The 20,122-nt window shown below is 42.5% G+C and overlaps 1 protein-coding gene across 3 annotated transcripts in view; it reads left to right on the plus strand.

Annotated features, from left to right (window-relative positions):
* LOC119809593 (microtubule-associated serine/threonine-protein kinase 4) overlaps positions 1–20,122 on the plus strand; it is a 172,669-nt gene that overhangs the window by 88,345 nt on the left and 64,202 nt on the right. For all 3 annotated transcript variants that reach the window (XM_038322502.1, XM_038322500.1, XM_038322501.1), the window contains exons 4-7: positions 5,014–5,092; positions 10,634–10,791; positions 12,684–12,759; positions 17,642–17,851. In XM_038322502.1, coding sequence (XP_038178430.1) covers positions 5,014–5,092; positions 10,634–10,791; positions 12,684–12,759; positions 17,642–17,851 — 523 coding nt within the window. The remainder of the gene's footprint in view (positions 1–5,013; positions 5,093–10,633; positions 10,792–12,683; positions 12,760–17,641; positions 17,852–20,122) is intronic.

The following is a 20,122-nucleotide window of genomic DNA, read 5'->3' on the forward strand; positions in this document are numbered from 1 at the left end:
TGTGCCTTGGCTGCTCCACCCAGGAAAGACAGAATGCAAAATGCCCCTTCAGGTCTCCAAATGATCAGAATCAATTTAATTTATGGTCTGGATGGCCCGTCTATTTGGAAGAATTTCTCAGAGAATTATACCCGAAAATGAATTTGAATAGTATTTACATTATTACAGATCGTATAGGTATGCTTTTAAATGTGTTTGTTCTTCTACACATTCCTAGTGACCACACTTGCAGTGTGCACACATATCAGCAGGTGATACCTTTTATATTCTGAAACCCTAGGATGAGGATTTCAGAACTCTGTATGATAATTCAGATTCCAGCGGCATTTTCAGAATTCTGTATGATTAAGATTCTACTCAAAGTCCCAATCTAAGAAGACATGCTTGTGCTTCATTACCACAGCCAGTTTACATCATACGCTCAAGGCCTCTGTGTGTCCCACTGTGGGGAGGATACAGAGCTGTTAAGACACCATCTCAAGGAGCTTGCCGGGACACATATGTGGATCTTAAGATCCAACCTATTTTTTTAAAAAATTAAGATTTTAACTATTATGTACAAGAGAGATGCCAAAGCTGCTAGGCCCTGGAAAGTCAGTCTGCCCGGTGACTATTAATTCATGATGGTTCGCTACTCCGCATGCGGAAGGGAGCTGTGACAGTCAGTAAACAGGTGCCCTCTGTACTCAAAAACTGAGGGTGGATGCATTCAATTCCCCCGCGTAATAAGTGAATGCAAATCTCACTGCAGGGTGTATTAAAACATGTCAGAAGCCACAGTCTCTTAATTCTGCCAGATTTATAAAAATGAAGAGCCTGTAATAATTAAGTGGGAGACAGAAGGACAGATGAATCTGGCTTGTGTGCTACAAAAACTCGTGCAGCCGCCCCCCCCCCCGAGCATGTTAATTTTTGACAAATAGACCATAAACCGTGACTGCAGATTACCACTGGAGCCCTCCAGTTCGTGTTGCAGGAGCGACCAGCTGGGGCTCCTTCCACACTCTTCAAAAAGTATTAGTTTCGATTAGGACATGAGCGATCGTTGTCTTACACTTTTGTTCAGGTAATAGAGCCTTGTGTTCATTATGAGAATTCAGATCGACACCTTTTACCTAACATCTGCCGACTCCTGCTGTTTAGAGACGGTTTCCCCTCAAGAAACCTAGGCCTTCTGCCTGGTTTCGCTATTGCTTCCCACTGGCTGTGTGTCAGCAAACCTTTAAGAAGTAATGCTCATTTGAGATTCTTACATTCATTATTTTATAGGTTAGCCCAGTAGAGGAAAGGTGGCCCTGTCTTTGAAATCATTTTGGGGTTTGGCTTACTAATCTTGTCTGACCTTAGGTGTTCACCATTCTTCCTGTTCTACCCCTGTAGCATAAAGTTCAATTATACACTGTAAAGTATGATGACACACACTGTTCTTAATAAAAAGATCAAGGGCAAACCTATCAAGGCAGGTTTTAACATACTGAATATAATTAGAGAGAAAAATAATCATAGTGTTGTGTTCCTTTTGGAATAAGGAAATATTTTACACACACACACACACACACACACAGACAGACAGACAGACAGACAGACAGACAGAGACAGAGACACAGAGAGAGATTGGTTTTGTTCAAGACAGATTGTTCAAACTGGTAATGAACTCAGAGGTCTGCCTGCCTCTGCTTTCCAAGTGTTAGGATTAAAGATGTGCACCACAAACACCTGGCTCATATTGTTAATTACAGTATATGCCAAACCTAATTGAAAATCCAAGATCTCAAATATTCAAAAATCTGAAACCCTTAAATTTAAATTCTATTCCCCTCTCTACATATGCGCATGTGTGTTCACTCACAAGTGTGCCACAGCATATGTGGCTTCTAGGGATCATAGGTGTTCAGGTTTGCATAGCAAATGTTTCTATTCACTGAGCCATCTCATTGGTCTCTGGATCTGAAACTTACTGAGCATCACTGAGCCGTTCTAAGTAGCAATAGGATGCTCAAAGAAGCTGCAGATTTAGGATTGAGGATGTTCACTAGATTTGGAACTACCTTAAAAGAAAAAATTCAGAAATTCTAAACATAAAATGCTTCTGGTCCAAAGAACCTTCATCCAAAGATGAAGGATTCTCGGTCCATACACTGAAGGGCCCGTCTAGCTGTAAATTGCTTAACATTTTTGCTGAACAGTAAGATGGAGGTAATGTTATACCGCTGTCAGATGCTGGGCATTGGCACACTAGAAATTGCCTTGGCTTTCATTGGCAGCCCAATGTCTTCATCGTCTTCTCGTTACCCAGTTGCTATTTGCCTGGCTAAACCTCAGAACATATTTCTATAAGCAAATTAGAAAAAGTTTGCCTTCTGACTTCAGGTTTTCAGACCGTTGAACACCAGCAACTCACTAGGGTAACCTCCTGTTAGCCTTACAACTCTTTGGAGCTGGAGCAGCTTTTAGTTGGTGACTGGTACAGTTTAATTTGACCCAACATTATCTAGACAAGTGTATCGCCCCAGGTGACTACCATCACTAAACATACTAACCTGTTTTCTCTTCATACAGTTAAAATCATCAGGCTGATATCAGAGCATTCCGCTCTTTCTTTATTGTGTAGTACCTGAATCTAAATGTTTTGTGAGTTGATTTCCCTCACCGCCCCCCCATAATCTCTTTGTGCCCTGTATCCTCATCAGATGACTTCCTCTCTTACTTTTACTTGATGTAACATTGAGACTTACTCCCACAAAGAAAAGATTCTTTTTAAAAGAGCCTTGTTGATTTGGGAAGATGCAGATGTTGTTTTGGGGGTGTTGCTTTATTGGGAGCTCTGAAGAGAAAAGACAGCATTGTTAGTCAGATCCAAATAGTGCCTGCGTGATCGCTTCCTTGGAAAGGGGACACTTTCTCCCCTCAGTAGTGCATATAGCATATATAGTAACTTCTGATGTGCGGTTGTCATGGTAATGAGAACACAATGGTCCTTTTGCTCCATTTGAGTAAACAGACACAGGCAACTTGGGGAACTTTATGAGACATGAATTATTTCTGGTCCATGGCTGTACCAAGAGCTGAGCACATTCTTGTTTAAACATCTTCCTAGTTATGTGTTTTCTGGACTAAGCAAATGTAATTTATGCTTCAGAACTAATAAGAACATGCCTCCTCTTGGAACTGCTCATCCATCTGAAGTACGTCTGTGGATACCTGAGGGAAAAGGAGTTAATGAATCACAAATCAAAATCATGGTGGGAAATTCTGTCCCTCCCTCTTTCCAGAGACAAGTTCCTGATAATTGCTATTAAATGGACTGAATAATTCTCTTAAAACCATATCCTCTTCTCTTCTAAATTAAAAATAGTTAAAATATAAAATCCATGCACTGGTTTTTAAAGATTTTAGTAGGTAGCTGAATATAAGAGCTGCCTGTGTCCCATTTAACTGGTGGCTGTATCTTTTATGTGCACGCTCTGATTATGTTCTTCATAAATAGTCAACATTTTCACTTGTATAAAGTCTTCTTAAACAAATATATGACTCAATTGCCCCAATTCCTTTTCTGTGGTATATTTATAAACATCTCATTTTGCTTCTTCTTCTTCTTCTTTTTTAAACATTTGATTCAATTGTTCTACAATCATGACCACAGAAACGACAGGTAAATTTCACTAAAATCTATTGTAGTCATTCTGTGATGTGTTCGCTTGACCTCCGTCTTGTTTCTGTAGACCATTTGCTTTTACTGGAGGTAGCATCCATGGTAGCCCGGAAGACCTTCCTTTGACTCTCAGGCTACAGTGGCAGTTTTCCAGATCAGCATCTAGCTGCAGTTTCTCAAACCCAAGCCTGTTGCCATGGAGTTCTGTGATGTCAACTTCCTTTGAATGTGTTTATGGTAGACCTTGTCCCCTGTTGTTGCTCCCTCGGTAAATTAACAGGATTGTGGAATGTAGAGCGTCTCTGCACGATCCTGTGTCTGAGAATGTAGTGGTGCTACTTTCTGATAAAACGTTTTTCCTGTTTTGCACCTTAAAAATTTTGCATGTGTTTGTTTCCCCAGTAACTTATGATACGGTATGATCTTATTTGAAAATTTGAATGAAGTTCTACAATAACAGAAATCCCTGAAAATTTCTCTGCTCTTTGCCCTGCTGGCAGTATTTCCACTGATAACCACTGCATAAATTCATTTTAGACCCCTGTGTGCTCCTCACTCATACCTACAGTCCAGCTCAGAAGCCACCATTTAGCCTCCATTCAAAGGTGGAAGCCATTTTCTTGAAGGAGTGTGACAGTTTGGTCTCTGAGACTGAGCAGGAGACTCGCTATTAGTTTCCATTATGAGTAGAAAATTTTCCTCCGGCCCTTCAAGTGACTTGCCAGAGTCTTCTGCACGCTTAGACACTCTGCAGGTGGCCTTTGCTCCAACAATATAAAGCCAAGCCATGTAAGAAAGCAGTCATTTTCCAAAACCCAAAACCGGAGTTTCAAGCTTTCTGACTGTAAAGTTATTTGCCATTTAGTATGAAGTAACCAGGAGCCCAGTGCTCTCTCTACCTGTTTACAATAAGGAAAACTATACCCTTAGAAATAAAAGGTGGGCCACAAGCCTGCCCCAAGGTCTTGCACACTGATGGCGTGAAGACCCTGTTGAATATCATTGGCTAGTTGTCAGTTCCCTCATAGACCATGATCCCTCCTGTTTCTGCTTGCATTGCTTTGAATCTGCTGAGTCTGACCATTGTAATTATTCCCTGTATTCATTTTGTCAAAGTGTATTAGTGAGAGATCAATACTATGGATCAACCCATTCACTTTCTACTTGTTTGGCTGTATTGATTCCATTTAAATAAAAGGCAATCTGCTGTATAATGTTTGTTTACCCTAACCATGGCCAAGCATCCCCACATCCGCATAGACTATGTTGATGTCATTTGTTTGATTAGAGATACCGGAGTTCTCTGGGGTTCTCTGGTATCAGCTGTCCACCATTGGCCTAACTTGAGCTTTGTCCCACAGGACGGACGGGCGTCGTTGGTCCCTGGCTTCTCTCCCCTCCTCAGGCTATGGGACAAATACACCAAGCTCCACGGTCTCTGTGAGTACCTGGGTTTTCTTTTCATCTCACAACCACAGAACTGATCTGTAGTCTGTGTTTCTCTCTGAGTGTTTCCCCGTGGGAAGGCCAAGATGGAGCCCACATTTCTACCTCGGTATGGGCACACTGTTGCTGCAAGCTTCCAAACTATGGGGCATAAATTGTCCAAGGCCGGGATGACAAGTTTGGAGGAGAGCTAGAGCCTTCATTTTAAAAGCATTTGGTACAGTTTGTGGAAAAAAAAAAACACAGTCTGGTGTCATTGCTTTCCTTCCATGCCAGGTGTGTTCATGGTGAAGACGCCATTCAATTTCAATGGACTTGATCATTTTCTGTGTGGTTAATATGGAAGCTTGTTTTCTTTTGTCTCTCCTTCAAAGGATGTTCCTCCCACCCTCCCCACACAGTGTCATCAATTTGTCAGTGCCCTAACAACGTTTAGAAAGGCAGGCAAAGAACTTAGTAAATCCATGGGAAGGGATAGAGAAAACGGAGATTCTCGCCGGGAACAACATTTCAAACCCAGGCCTGGCAGTTAGTAGGAACTGTTCAGTAGATTAGATACAAGCATGTCTGGCTTAAGCTAGAGAGTGTCTGGAACCACGGGGCTTTGGTAATCAGGTGGTCATTGGGAAAGACCCAGGAGGTCCCACAGTATTTAATGAATGCCGAATGAGGGGTTCTGACTGCCCTGCATCCACCAATTCAGACTGTGTCCCTGAGACTATAGAGCCTTTTCTGATTCAGTTCCCTCCTCATTTTGTTAAAATCCATGGTTTGCTGTTCAGGGATGCCTACCCTCAGCATTGTCCTAAGCATGTAGCCACTGATTAATGCTCAAATTATAAACTAAAACTTGCTAGATGAACTAACAAGTACCAGTCCCTGTCTCCCTTCCCCCTCCCCAGGGCCTTCACATTTGTGTTTCCAGAAGCCCGAGTGTAATGTTGGATTTCTGGGCACCTCTAAAACCAAATTGCTAACATCTGCTGGGCTCGCTTTACACCCCCTTAGAGTAGTGCAAGGTGATATGTCATTTATTTTCCTGTCTTCCTTCTCACTTTGTTGTGCTAGGCGAGTTTCCTGTCCATTTGCGTCATTTTTTTTGAGCACACCCCTAACAGTTCTGAGTGGGTTCTGTGGCACACCGGCTTTACGTGGGTAAAAACCTGGGTGTTATCAGTGGGTAAAATTGTTACTAAGTACCAGTGAGCTTTTACTTGACCATTATAACAGCGGCCATCACTGGTTATTCCAGATGTGAAAATGTGGGAACTGATTGCCAAAAATGAGTGATAGAGCTGACTCCGCGCAGAGTAATTTAAGACGGAGTAAGTGCTGTCCCTCCCTAGACCCTCGGGTGCCCGTCATTGGGACCATGCCACAAGTAAACAGAGCACTCCTTCTTTGCTCTGTGACTTCCTTAAGTACATTCCCACTTTATTTTAGCTTTTATTAAATTATAGTCATTTAATCATACAGGCTAAAATTCATGGGTTTTGACTTTATTCTCAACTTTATCACCTTGCATAGACTTCAGTTGATGGTAATAACAGTTCAGCTGACAAGTCTGTCTTTTGCACGGAAAATAGGGGAGTACAGATGCACCTTTTTCTAGTAATCGTGTTATCACTTTCTTAACGTGAATGAGTAAAGGGTGAGGAGGGTACATTGAGTCAGACCATTGAATCTAAATAATTTTTTAAATTATGTTTTTATAAGTGTTATAAAATAGGCACTAGTTGAGCTCCCGAAAGCGTCTGGGCTCGTTGCATGCTGGCAATATATTCTGTGATATTGCTGCTGGTTTTTTTTTTTTTTTATCATTTTATGTATCAGAAATCTAAAGCAGAGAAAATTATTTGAGGGGCTGTTTACTCGTCCCATTATTTTATCTATACAAGTACAGCAAGTGGTCCAGACCCTAATGTCATGGTTCTTTTCAGACCATGTGAGTGGCATTTCTTTGGCTTTGTGGGTGATCTGCATGAAGACAAATGTCTCTAAAGATCAAATGTCTAAAAGAAACCCTGAGACCATTTTTACACACACACACACACACACACACACACACACGTGCACACATACCAAGGCATTTCGAATAGCTTTTCTCTTACACATTTATGATTTATGTATTGATGGAGGTGGGAGGCAATTATAGTTCTCAAATTCCCATTTCTTTCTTCAAAATGAAATTTTAGTTTTCATAATTTTTCTTTTCGCCAAAAGCAAGGACTGTTGGGTCTGGCCTGTGTGCACCGTGGTGGAGATTGGGCAGCTTTTCTCTTTATTTCTAGAATGGACAATGGAAAGCTACAAAGCCTCTGTGTCGGTTTCCGTCCTTACCCTTCAAATATCAGCACAGTTGTGTCTGCTGGTGACTTAGAGGTGCTGCTCTCACACTCCCCAGCTGAATCACGCATGCAAGTCTCATTAACTATTGGTCATTTCGCCTATCAAAAATGTACGGCTTTTTTAAAGGAAAAGGAATATAGCTTATATACAGATAAAACTAGAAGCCTCTTCAAACCCACTTCAAAAGTTCACAAATAATTGTGTTGTTAGCTGAACTCCAGACCCATTCATGCTGAAATGTAAATGTTGCTATGTCTTTTGGCTATTACAGAGACTTCAGAATTGCCAAGTGTAAAAAATGTTGTGCTCCAAAATTAGACAGATTTTTGTCATATACAGTTAGCCGGTTCCTCCCAGAGAACATTTAGCATTGTCAGTTCTTTTAGTGTGAAATTTGGCAGTGAAAATTAATTTGTGGAACTTCTGTATGCTAATATTCACATCATAATTTTTAATCTCGAAATAAGCAATATGGAATTGCAGTAGTGGGGAGCTATTTCTCACCAGATAAATTATTTTCCACTGAGGGAAAGAATGAAAATAAGAGTTTACATACCCATAAATATGAGGTATGGCTGTTGAATCATATTCTTTTAGTAATCACAAGTAGGAATTTATGCATGCACATAAGGACTAGTCTTCACAAAGTGGCTATCTCGAGAGATGAGAGGTTTGAGTGATGTCATTATGGAGAAAATGTATTTTGAAGTCTAATTGCATGGAGGAGTAGCAGCAGTTTTTAGTGTAAATCTTCATTCTTTGAGAGTGCCTTTGATTTATGGTATAGTCAAAAGTCATATGCAATCTAGTTAATGAAACACACTAGCCCCACACTGGGAGAAATAGGAAGCAGCGAGACAGTATAATGGAAAACTTCTGTATTGTCTTGATATTCTTCTAAAAGTGCTGAGCCAAGGAGGCTTTGTTCAGCAGAGGTCTCTTTTCAATAGGCACACGAGAGTCAGAGGAGGCAGTGCATGTTTGTAATTCCAGCTTCTTCCGAGGCTGAGGCAGGACGATCATTTGAAACCAGGGAAGCCAGCCTAGGTGGCACAGTGAAAGACTGTCTCACACACACACACACACACACACACACACACACACACACACTGAGAAACACTGAGCCTGCTGCATTTGAAAATTAGTTTTCACTTTCAGAAAGACAGCACGACCGCTGCCCTGTACACAAAAGCCCATCAGCCACAGAACCAGCAAGTCATAATCCAGGATATCAGTATTTCCGTAGCAACCTGAATCAACGTCCACACTAAGTGGACTGAATATCCTTCACGATTCCCTCTCAGCTCAGATACCCAGCTTTGCTACCCGGAGTGACTGCTGTAAACTTAGTGGGTTTGTAAACAGAAATAAGTGTGGACACGGATTTACCTAAGAAGATACAGATAAGGTGTGTGTGTGTGTGTGTGTGTGTGTGTGTGTGTGTGTGTGTGTGTGTCAGAGAGAGAGAGAGAGGAGAGTTTGCATTCTGTTTTTAGTTCTCTCTCTCCCTCTCTGTCTCTCTCAAGTGTATACATTGTTTTCAGTTCTCCCACTCCCCTCACCCCCTCCGTGTGTGGGTGTGTGTGGGTGTTGGGTTTGGGCTCTTCCTGTGCTAGGATTGGGCCTGGGGCCTGTTGTCTGGCACACACACGTGAACTATTCCACCACTGAGCTGCGTCCTCAGCCCCCTGTATAAATTTCTTCCATTTTTCATTTTGTTAATTTCCCTATCTTTGCGGTTACCACCTCTGCTTCTTGATGTTTACGATTCTTTGCCCAACTTTCTGAATTGATTTAGTTCACGTGTTTTATTCCTTTTCTCATAGTGGAAGGTATTTTAGGAGTGCCTCTTTACCCTGAATATAGCTTTGGCTTATCTCATAATTTTTTCTAGTATTCTCATTTTTATGGTTTATAAAATAATCTCATTACATTATAAAAATCCCTGTCTATCTTACTGTGGACTTAGCGGGGCGTTTTATAATTTCAAGGTGCAGGGCTATTTTCAGCTCTGGTCATTAATTTCGAGTACCACTGCACTGAGGTGCTTTGGTATTCGGTATTTACCGAGGATGACTCTTGTAAGGACAGTCTTTTTGTCTTTTTGTTTTGTTTTGTTTTGAACTCTGCTTGAACTGACATTTTTCAAAGGAGTACCTTTCAAAAAAGTATGCTTATTCTAGTTGTGTTTCCTTGTATTTCAAATTTCTCAACATCTTTTATTAGCATTGATTTATTAAGTTTACCACTCCTAAAACCCCAAACTAACAGTTGCTTCATTGTGCAGTTCGCAAAGTCAGGTTCTTTAAAAATCTATTTTTATCTGCTTGCCTTCTCCATCCAATCCAGATGTTGAGGGATTTTTGTTTTGTTTTGTTTTTGGTTTTGTTTGTTTTTTTGAGACAGGGTTTTCTTGTAGCTTTGGAGCCTGTCCTGGGACTTGCTTTATTGGCCAGGCTGGCCTCGAACTCACAGAGATCTGCTTGCTTCTTCCTCCCGAGTGTTGGAATTAAAGGTGTGCACCACCACTGCCTGGGAAGGGATAGTTTTTAAGGAGTAAATCTATGGTAAGGGGTAAGGCCTCAGGACTACCGAAGCTGTTCAGTAGAGAAGGAACATTCTTCCCCCATACCCACCCACCCCACAATATGGAAAGGAAAGAAATACTCCAGAATCAAATAAAGAAGTGGTATCACTCAGGAAAATATCCGCTTCTCTGTCCTTCCTTTATGCTCATAGCACACATGGGTGGCATTGGCATCAAAGAACAGCATGAGCTTATTGAGGGAGCTTTCATTACCTTATGATCTCACAGCATATAATCATGTTACTTACTACAAGTCAGAGTGTTTGCCGGGAACAGCAGCAGGAGTCTCTTCAGCAAGAGCTGATCCGTCATGGCAGTCTCGCTCCCAGCTTTGCCTTCTTCCTCGGGCTTTTGCTGGCTTTTGTCCATCTCACAGGTTTGGTTTCCTCCCAGGAAGGAAACTGCCTTTAGGACAGCTGCAAGCAGATCGGGGCCATCTAGAAGGCATGTTGAACTCTCAGAGTGAAGTCACTTTATGCATCTAGGTTATAGTTGCTGTCATGGAATCAACATAAAACGGTGCCTTAACCTAACACCTATTCGTCTCTAGAATTCTTTTTCTGGAGGCGGGCTGCTAACTTTACTTTGATTTCTTTCAGTCATCCTGCTCCTCCCAGGAGAAGTTGCACCAGTTACCATATCAGCCAACCCCAGATGAGCTACACTTCTTGTCCAAACACTTTTGCACCACTGAGAGCATTGCCACTGAGAACCGATGCAGGAACACGCCCATGCGTCCCCGTTCCCGGAGCCTCAGGTGCGTAGACTTGACCCAGACTGGTATTGACTTAAACTGTTTGTTTTCAACCATTTCTTTAATTTGTTTGTGTGCGGCCTGATTTGTGAATTGTCACAAATGTGAGTGTAATATCCATCAATAGATGACATTGTTAATTACCATAGAAAGGCTTTATATTTCTTTTATGTTTTCACAAGAGGCTAATTGCTGCAAAGGCCTTGGGGACGATCTGTAAAAATGTCTAGCTGCAGAAAGTTCAAGGTCAACTAGTGATGGTGCAAGAGCAGTTCATATAATCATATGATGTGGGAGAAAGTTTGCTGAAAGGGAGGAGGGAATAGATGGAAAGATATTTTCCCTAGACTCTACAGTATAAAACCCGTCTTAGTCTTCTTATTCTGTATTCCCACCCAAGTCTTACTTTCTCCAAGATGAACACATTCTTAGGAGTTGGTGTTTTCTGAGTTTTGTGTTTGTCAAATGCAGTCCTTTGAGTATTCAATAGGGCTGGTTTCATACCTGGCTTTGAATTGCAGGTTTCATGGTTATGTCTCCAGCTGGCAGTGTCTCCATCCTGGAGGCCTGTGCAGGATATTTGGGAAAGTGTTGTGGGGATTCTCATTGGTGGATGGAAGGCAGGGAACAGGCCTGGGCAGAAGGAGACATCACCATATGGTACCAGCCCATCAGCTTTGTCCCACTTTGGCCTGGGATCCCTCCATTTACACCCCTGCTCCAGCTATTCAGTCATTGGCCTTGTTATAGCAGCCTCCTGGGAGGCCCTGACACCCTGGGACGTTACTTCCCACAGCTGAGGCTAGTCTGGAAGAGAGATAGCTAGCTCTAGGCTTCTGTTAATGGCACACCCAGCAGCTGGGCGACAGGTCTTTCCTAGAAGATGGAGTCAGGGCGTTGTGTCTCCTCATCAACAACGTGAGATCTTGATGGGCCAAAATTGGTATATGTTGATCTGCTGAAGTTTTATTGTTTAAAAAAGATTAGCTTGCTAGGTATTTAGTTCAGCATGAGGGTTTACTAAGAAGGGGTTTCCCTCTGTATCTTTCCTCTTCATATAGTATCAAACTAGGACCAAAGGAATCCATACTGGATAATTACGGGATATGTGAAATTATTTTGAGATCTAGAATAAAAACTAAATAAAAAATTTACCACTGTATCTAGCATCACCATGGTTTATTGCAGGGGTTCCACTTTTAATTTTCTTGAAGAAGTACCCAGGGCATCTAGCCTAAGCTATATCTATCGAAGAATATGGGTGCCCCCAAACTGTGCGACTACCTTCCCAGAAAGGACACAAAGTGACAACTGTACAGAAGAACACAACAGTTGCATGCTTCTGTTTTCATAATGCCTACCTCAGCCTCCTAAATAAATATTTGTTAGAGTGGAAAATGGATTTCCCCACAACACCTGTGCCATGGAAGGCTCCCCGCCTCTCTGGTGGCGCGTGGCCGAACACAGGTGTATGATAGAAGTGTGAAATTGCACCATTAAATGTGTCTTGGATGTTGTTGTTAGTAGCCTCCCCATTTTGTTTGCTATTGCAATTCATTGACTGGTTGCCACAACTACACAAGCTCATGCCACGTGCATGACACGATCACACCGCAAGGCCATCTCCTGGCCGAGTACCATGACTGTAATTATTCTGTGACATTACACTCCCGGAGCTTGCGTTATGAATCCTATCCATGGTGTCTGTGTGAGTTGAGGTATGTATGCGTATGGGCGTGCCAATGACTGAACTTGCAGTTCGTTATCTAAGACAGCTGCTTTTCGTTTGAGGGTTGCATCGTACTTTTCAGATGCAACTGGCTGTTTATAAGTTAAAGGCTTATTTCCATCTCATGCTGTGGCAGGTTTAAAAGGGTAATTTGCTTTGCTTGCAGCCCTGGACGTTCCCCCGCCTGCTGTGACCATGAAATAATTATGATGAACCATGTCTACAAAGAAAGGTTCCCAAAGGTAAATGGATGGGATTGGAGAAGCCTGGCACCTCAGTGATCGGGCACCATAGGCTTTGCCTCTGTGAGACAGTGTTGTTAACACAAGTGAGGGTCCAGCCCGGTAATGACTTGAATTAAACAGCACCGTAGCCTGCTTAGGAGGAGAAAGCAACTAAACAGATGTGAAGCGAGCAACTGCTGAGAACTCAGCATCCTGTGTAGTGCATGTTGTTGGTTGGTATCCAGCAGCAGGAACCCTGGTAGGTACAGGAAAAGAGGCTCTACCCTCAAAGGCTCTACACCCTTTGGACTCTTTGAACCTATATTCCTCATCTACTGTGTGATTGTCAAGAGCACCTTTTTTTTTTCCTCAGAAGCCATAGCTTGCTGTGTCTTGAACACTGTTTTTATTCTTTGAAACCCCATTTTCCTTTCCCATCTTCTGTTCTACACCTGTTACCATAGCAGTAGAGATACTTTGGCATGTTCTGCTGCTCAGCTGGTGAAAGGGATTGGAACGAAGCCAGAGCGCAGTGTGAAGGCTTCTTGCCAGGTCCCGTGGTGACCAGTAGCACTTCTCTGGGGGACCCCTTCACCAACCTCAGTTCCCTGTCCCCTCAGCCACGTGGCTCTGCATAGCAGGGCAAAGGCCACCTCCCCACGGCACTTGGGCCATCACCTACTGCTTTTGTCGCTAGCTGCATGAGAACAAAAGGAGGTCTTAGGATTCATAAACAAGGAGCAGGGTACTTATTACTTGTAATGAACCTAACATTGATGGCATTGATTAGCACTGTTTTACCTATTTACCACGTGTCGCTTGCCCACCAGGAAAGCAGATATTGACTATGCCTAGTTAATGAGGCTCAATGTTAAGAGGAGGACAGAGGGAAGAGGAAATAATCTCTCTGTCTGTATAGCTCTTGTAGACCAGGGATATTGATTAGCCAGTAGGCAATCACAGGGAAGAAAAGGAAGGGTGGAAAGGAAATTGTAGATTTTTTTTTAAGGGTATTCCCTTGGCCATGAGCTAAGGGGACAGCGTTTGCAGTTAAGAATAAAGTGCTATGTGTATATTCCTGTCGCACTGAAACCTTGCCAAGAAAACAAACTTTTGGCTCATACTGGGTAACTCTGGCACAATCATGAGTTTGGAATAACAACTAAGGAAATACTTCATATTTTTGATAACCCATATGAAGGGTCTATGAGCATAGCCCTCCACAAATACCTTAGAGTTATTTCAAGGAGCTTATGTGGACCAGCTTACATCCAATGAGACATCAGCAGAGGGGAATCAACGGCCAGAAATACACCTTTTCATTTGATACCTCAGAGGTTTATAATTTATATTCCCTTTGATGAGGAGGTATCTCCCACTTCTTCACACACACCCCTGTAGTGATGAGCTGTGGGCAGGCCTGCTTTTCATCCCACCCGGATCCCACAAAGCTAGCTTATGCCCCAAAATAACGCACAAATTGTATTCATTTAAACACTGCCTGGCCCATTAGTTTCAGCCTCTTATTGGCTAAGTCTCATATTTTGATTAACCCATTTCTGATAACCTGTGTAGCACCATGAAGTGGTGGCTTACAGGGAAAGATTCAGCATGTCTGACCTGGTGGCTGGCTTCATGGTGACTGACCCAGAGAGGAGAGGCATGCTGATTGCCTCACTTCCCTTCTTCCCAGCATTCTGTTCTGTCTACTCCACCCACCTATGTTCTGACCTATTAGGCCAAGCAGTTTCTTTATTAATTAACCAATAAAACAGCAGATAGGTAGAAACACTCCTACATCATTTCCCCTTTTTCTGTTTAAACAAAAAAGAAGGTTTTAACTTTAACATAGCAAAATTACATATAACAAAAGTTATCAAGTAAGAATTACAGTTACAATATTTATATCTATTTTATCTTTTATCATAAAGGAAAACAACTATAACTATCTATCTATTCTTCAACTCCATCAAAGACTCCAGAAGGCTATAATATTAGCTAAGTAAATGAGAAGTAAGCAACTTACAAAACTCTAGAAATCACAGAGACATCTCGCTGCCTGGACAGTCACCCAAAGCTCCTCTGTACCGTTGGGGCATCCATCTTCGGCCTACAGGCCCATAGTTTCCATGAAGCAGGAAATTTCAAAGGCAGTTCAGTCAGTATCTGCTGTGTCCTGCAGAATGTCTCGCAGGCTCTTTCATGAATCAGGAACCCTGAAAGATCATCTCAGCTTTAGGCAAGTTCAGCAGTCCTCTCTCTGAGGGTTCTCTGTATCCAGTTTATTCAGTAGTCCAGGCAGGAGCAGCTTCTTGCCCAAATGGCTATCAAACTCCATAAGGAGCCTCTTTGATGCCCATCTTCCTCTTGAAGTAGATTGGTGCTGCCAGGAGCAGACGTGTGTCATTGTCATGAAAAACCCTAAGTTATTAAAACATTAAATGCCTTATTCTGTAGTCTTTGGAAGATATGAAGTATGCCTATCTAACTGAAATATATCTCTATATATCTAGAAAATCTAACTAACATGACTACAAGCTTGACTATTATTGATGACTATCCATTAACAACCGATATACATTACATTTTTTAAATGAACTACACAATCACAATACCTTAATCAAGATCAGAAATACATATACATATAACAAAATTGACCTTAAATTTATATCTATAGAACAAAATTTATACCAATGTAAATTATTTATATCTATATCATTTCCCCCTTTAAATGTAAAAGAACATTTATAAACAATATCTGGGAATATGGACGTAGTTATTTCTTTCCAAACTGCTTCCTGCTGAATGGGGGCGTTGTTAATCAGGTCTTTCATGGTATAACCTGTGTGCCAGGTTCATCTCAGTCAGCAGTTGAGTGAAGTAATTTCTTGAAAGTGTTCAGGAGGGTGTGGTCTATCATACTATATTGGGATAGAAGCAATCCACAGGGTCTCATTTTCTGTGAAAACAAAAGAAGAATCTCTTTTCCAAAGTATCATATCCTTAGATCCAAATTTTGAAGTCAAGGTATTTTCAAAATATCTATGTTGGATTAGTTCAGCAGCATTTATAAACAAATATCTTTTAACTGTTGCTCCTTTCTCAGCATTCAAACAATTCAAAGAGAGCATAATAGCATACAGTATCAAGATTCTCTGTGTATTTTCCATCTTTATGCAACTTTACTTAACCTCTGTTTCTTTTATTTTTACTTTTACTTTTTGAGACAGGTTCTCTGTATATCTTTGTCCTGGAATAACTCTTTAGACCAGGCTGTCCTTGAACTCTCAGAGATCCCTCTGTCTCTGCCTCCAAGGTATTGGGATTAAAGGTGTGTCCTGCCACACCTTGAAGTCACAGAGGTCAATCTACCTCTGCCTCCCTTGTGTTGGGATTAAAGGTGTGTGCTACAACACCTTGAACTCACAGAGATCTGTCTGTCTCTGCCTCCTAGGCATTGTGATTAAAGGTGTGTTTTTTTACTTTTAAGAACTTTAACCTTTAGCCTGCATATATTTTTAACGTACTGTAAACCATTTAGAAGTTTTCTTCCTCTTTGAATCTCTCTTTACTGTATCTCTCTCTCTTTTTCTGACCACATGAGCCTTTAAGGAGAGGATGAAAGCTGTGGCTTTGACCACTGGATCTAGCCCATTCCGTAGCTTGCCAGCCTCATGGCAGAGGTACTGGCTGTAGCCATTTTTATTGTCACAACTCTATCACGTTTCGAGGTCCCTGCCAGCAAGCAAGCTGCAGCATTCTGCTGACAGACCACAGTCAGTCGGACCGCCTGCCTGAAAGAGTCAGAGTTTGCCCTGGCAGGACGGCCCAGAAAGCCAGCATTTTAAAACGGCACAGCTTTTTTTCCTGCTACGGCTGAAAACCGAAAAACATGTGTTCAGCTTTTCATAAACACCATTTAAGTGTTTCGTGGCAGGACCTCTTAAAAGAGCTGCCTGGATTTGCAGCTAAAGCTGAGTCAGGAAGCCTCTCTTAGATGAGAATGCTTGCTTGCCTCTAGCAAGCAGAGCCAGACCCGAGAAATTGCTGCTACCGAGAAAACATGCTTTACTCTATTCCTTCCCAAGCTTTCTCAAGCTTTCTGTGGATCCAGTTATCCACGTTGGGCTCCATTCTGAAGGGCCATGGTCGATCGGCAGTTATGATTAACCAGACTAGCTTTATTATAAAATATTCAGCTTTAATAAAGGAAAGAAAAGGGAACTTACAAAAGCTAAGGTTGTAGCAAGGAGTGCAGGAAAACAAAGAGGAAGCAGGCCACACAACCGCAAGATTTTATAAGTAAATATTAGCCTAAGGGGGACATGCCTTACAAACAAGGTGATTGACTGGGCTTCCCCTTCACAACCCCTCCCCTCTTTATTTTTAAAGCAGTATTAGCTTCCCAGTGGAAAGCACAGGAATTTTCTGTATGATTCCTTCCCGAAATGTGCACACCTTCCTGTAGGATCATCGTCCTCACCAGACTGGTGCGTTGGCCAGTGGTGGATGAGGTTCTCAGAGGCAGCGTTAATACCCACAGTCAACATTCACACTCACTTTTGATGGTGTTCAGTCAGTGGGCTCAAACTAAATGCATAGTGATGTGTGTGCACTGTGATCATAGCTGCAGAAGGGACGTTTCTTTTCTCCTGTGTGTGTGTGTGTGTGTTGTTATTATTGTTGTTCTTAGAAATTGAGTACAGAACCTTACTCACGCTAGCCAAGTGCTCTGCCAGTGAGCTGTAACTCAGGCCCCCCAAACGAGGCTTCTTTTAATTATAATTCTCAGGAGTCTATTTAATAACCAGAGAGGTCTGGGAAAATGGAAGAGTGCTTGTTGCGTCGTTTTTGCATATCTCCTTGTGTTACACCTGTGGGTGTGTGTCCCCTACAACAGGCTACGGCTCAGATGGAAGAGCGTCTAAGGGAAATTATCACCAGCTACTCCCCAGACAATGTCCTCCCCTTGGCAGATGGAGTGCTGAGCTTCACCCACCATCAGATCATCGAGCTGGCTCGCGACTGTTTGGACAAGTCCCACCAGGGCCTCATCACATCACGATACTTTCTTGAGTTGCAGCACAAGTTAGATAAGTTGCTTCAGGAGGTAAGAACAAACTGCCGCTCACGTGGCTTGCTTCTGATTTGTTTTGCCTTCCTTTTGGCAAAATATTTTCTTATGAAACCATTCTCTTATAAGTAATTAGTGAAAAAAAAAAGTGGAGTTCAGATTCCAGGAAAGCATGCGGCATGGGAGGGGAGACACACAGAGACAAGCACAGCAAGTGTGCAAGCAAGCCTAACGTGATTGCTACCTGCTGTGAGTTGGCTCTGGCCATTATGTATAGTAGGAGAGAGTTAATGTAATCATCTTTACGGGGACCTTGGGACCCAACAATCTATGACTCTAGGATAAGTGGGTTGTGAAGGATTATTAAGCAGTCATTCCCCACCCCCACCACCACAACTTTCCCTATAAAATTATAAATTGCCCGAGTGTATGCAAGTTGCTTGATGGAGCTATCTAATTTTAATATCTAAAAAAGCTAAATGGAAAATTGCCGGCTTTTACTGGACTGTGTGTCCTATTAATTAACCTGCATGTGCTATTGGGTAGTAAATGGCAACTTCTATTTTCCTGAGTATTAATTCTTCCTCTAACAAAATAGCCAATTTCTGAAATGACAGATAAACAGGGGATCCCATCCGTCTGACACTCTCATGCCCGGCTCCTGATAACACCTAGGAAGGGAAGGGAATGTGTCGGTGGAATAGCATTAGTGTATGATACAGCTCTTCTGACTGAAGTTGATTGGCCACAGCCTACGCGGGAAACCTATTTAACCTATGTGTGGATTTATAGTGTTTATGTGTCTCATAGGGCATAAATTATGTCCATGTAAATGTAATCCTGACAGGTTTTTTTTCCCCCTCTGAATGACTATAAGTAATCACACTAAACTGGAGGCAAATACTAACATCCTACTTTTGAGAAACCCATCTGTCCTTCCCCCGACACAACTGAGTTCTGGCAGGATGAGAAGATGCCTCTTTGGCTGGCAGCTGCCATTTCCCCTTCTTTTCTCATCCAAGTTTCCCAGCGGCATTTCCGCCATGGTTCTTCCCATTCTTTGCGCAGCACTAGGAAAGCAGTGCTCTGTAGATTGCCAGGGAGGGGGACATACATCTTTCGGGCTTACTGGTTACTAGTTGACGGTTTGACATAAACCAGTTCTGTTGTAAACTGAAGCAAAAAGGGAGGTGCATGGGAATGGCCATGTACCTGTGTATCCTGGCCATGTGCACTTGCTGGGAGCACTGCTCAGGCTTAGTCGTACTGAGCCCAGCACACGTGGCACTGGTACACTGATGGTGATGCATGGACCTGCACTAGCCATGGACTGTACTTCTTCTGGAACATACGGACTCTGCAAAGCCACGTGTTTTTGTTTGTTTGTTTTGTTTTGCATACCTACAATGGTTTGTAACATGTAGAGGATCCCAAAGATTTTGTCCCCTAAATGGTTTCTGAATGCCTCCCATGATACCGATGTCCTGCCCTTAGAATCCACTTCCAGTTTACTGGAGCAGGCCCCTTTTACTGCAGTGCCTACACCCATCTGCTTTCCATCCCTTACCTGTTTACTTTGGTCTTGGTACCTCTCCATCCGTTTCTTCCCTGTTTCTTAAGAGGGTTTCCTTCCCAGCTTGCATTTTTTATGAGTGCGTTTTTTCCCAATCTTCATTGGGTTCCCCTGCTTCTCCTCCCACGGCTGGTGATCTTGTTGTCTGCCTTGAATGACAGTCCCTTGGACTTTAGTGGCTTTCAATGCATATCGCAGATCAGCAGCTTGTGGTCAGACTTACGATTCATGTGTCTGCCTGCCTCTCAGAGAGCTTTGTATTTGGGTAGCCTTCCGGAGCAGTGGTGGGTAACCCCAACATGGCTCAAGTAACTTAGCACACTCTGAACTGGAGCTTTGAGTACTGAGGGCTTTGCCTCTGTGTTGAAGGAGCAGCGGGCTGTTTCCTAGCTTTGCCCAAAATAATTACATGGAAACTGTATTCTTTTAAAACACTGCCTGGCCCACAGTTTCAGCCTCTTATTGGCTAATTCTCACATCTTCCTTTAACCCATATTAGTGATCTGCATAGCACCACGAGGGGTGGCTTACCAGGAGAGATCTTAACCTGCGTCCATCTCAGAGAGGAGAAGCATGCCTTCTGCATATGGCGACTCACTATGGCGACTGCCTGAAGCATCTCCCCACTGCCTGCTACCCAGCATTCTGTTCTGTTTACTCCGCCTACCTAATTTTCTGTTCTCTTAAAGGGCCAAGGCAGTATCTTTATTAATAATGAAAGTAACACATAGATA

Source organism: Arvicola amphibius, chromosome 3 (assembly GCF_903992535.2).
Source record: "Arvicola amphibius chromosome 3, mArvAmp1.2, whole genome shotgun sequence".
NCBI classification, from domain to species: domain Eukaryota; kingdom Metazoa; phylum Chordata; class Mammalia; order Rodentia; family Cricetidae; genus Arvicola; species Arvicola amphibius.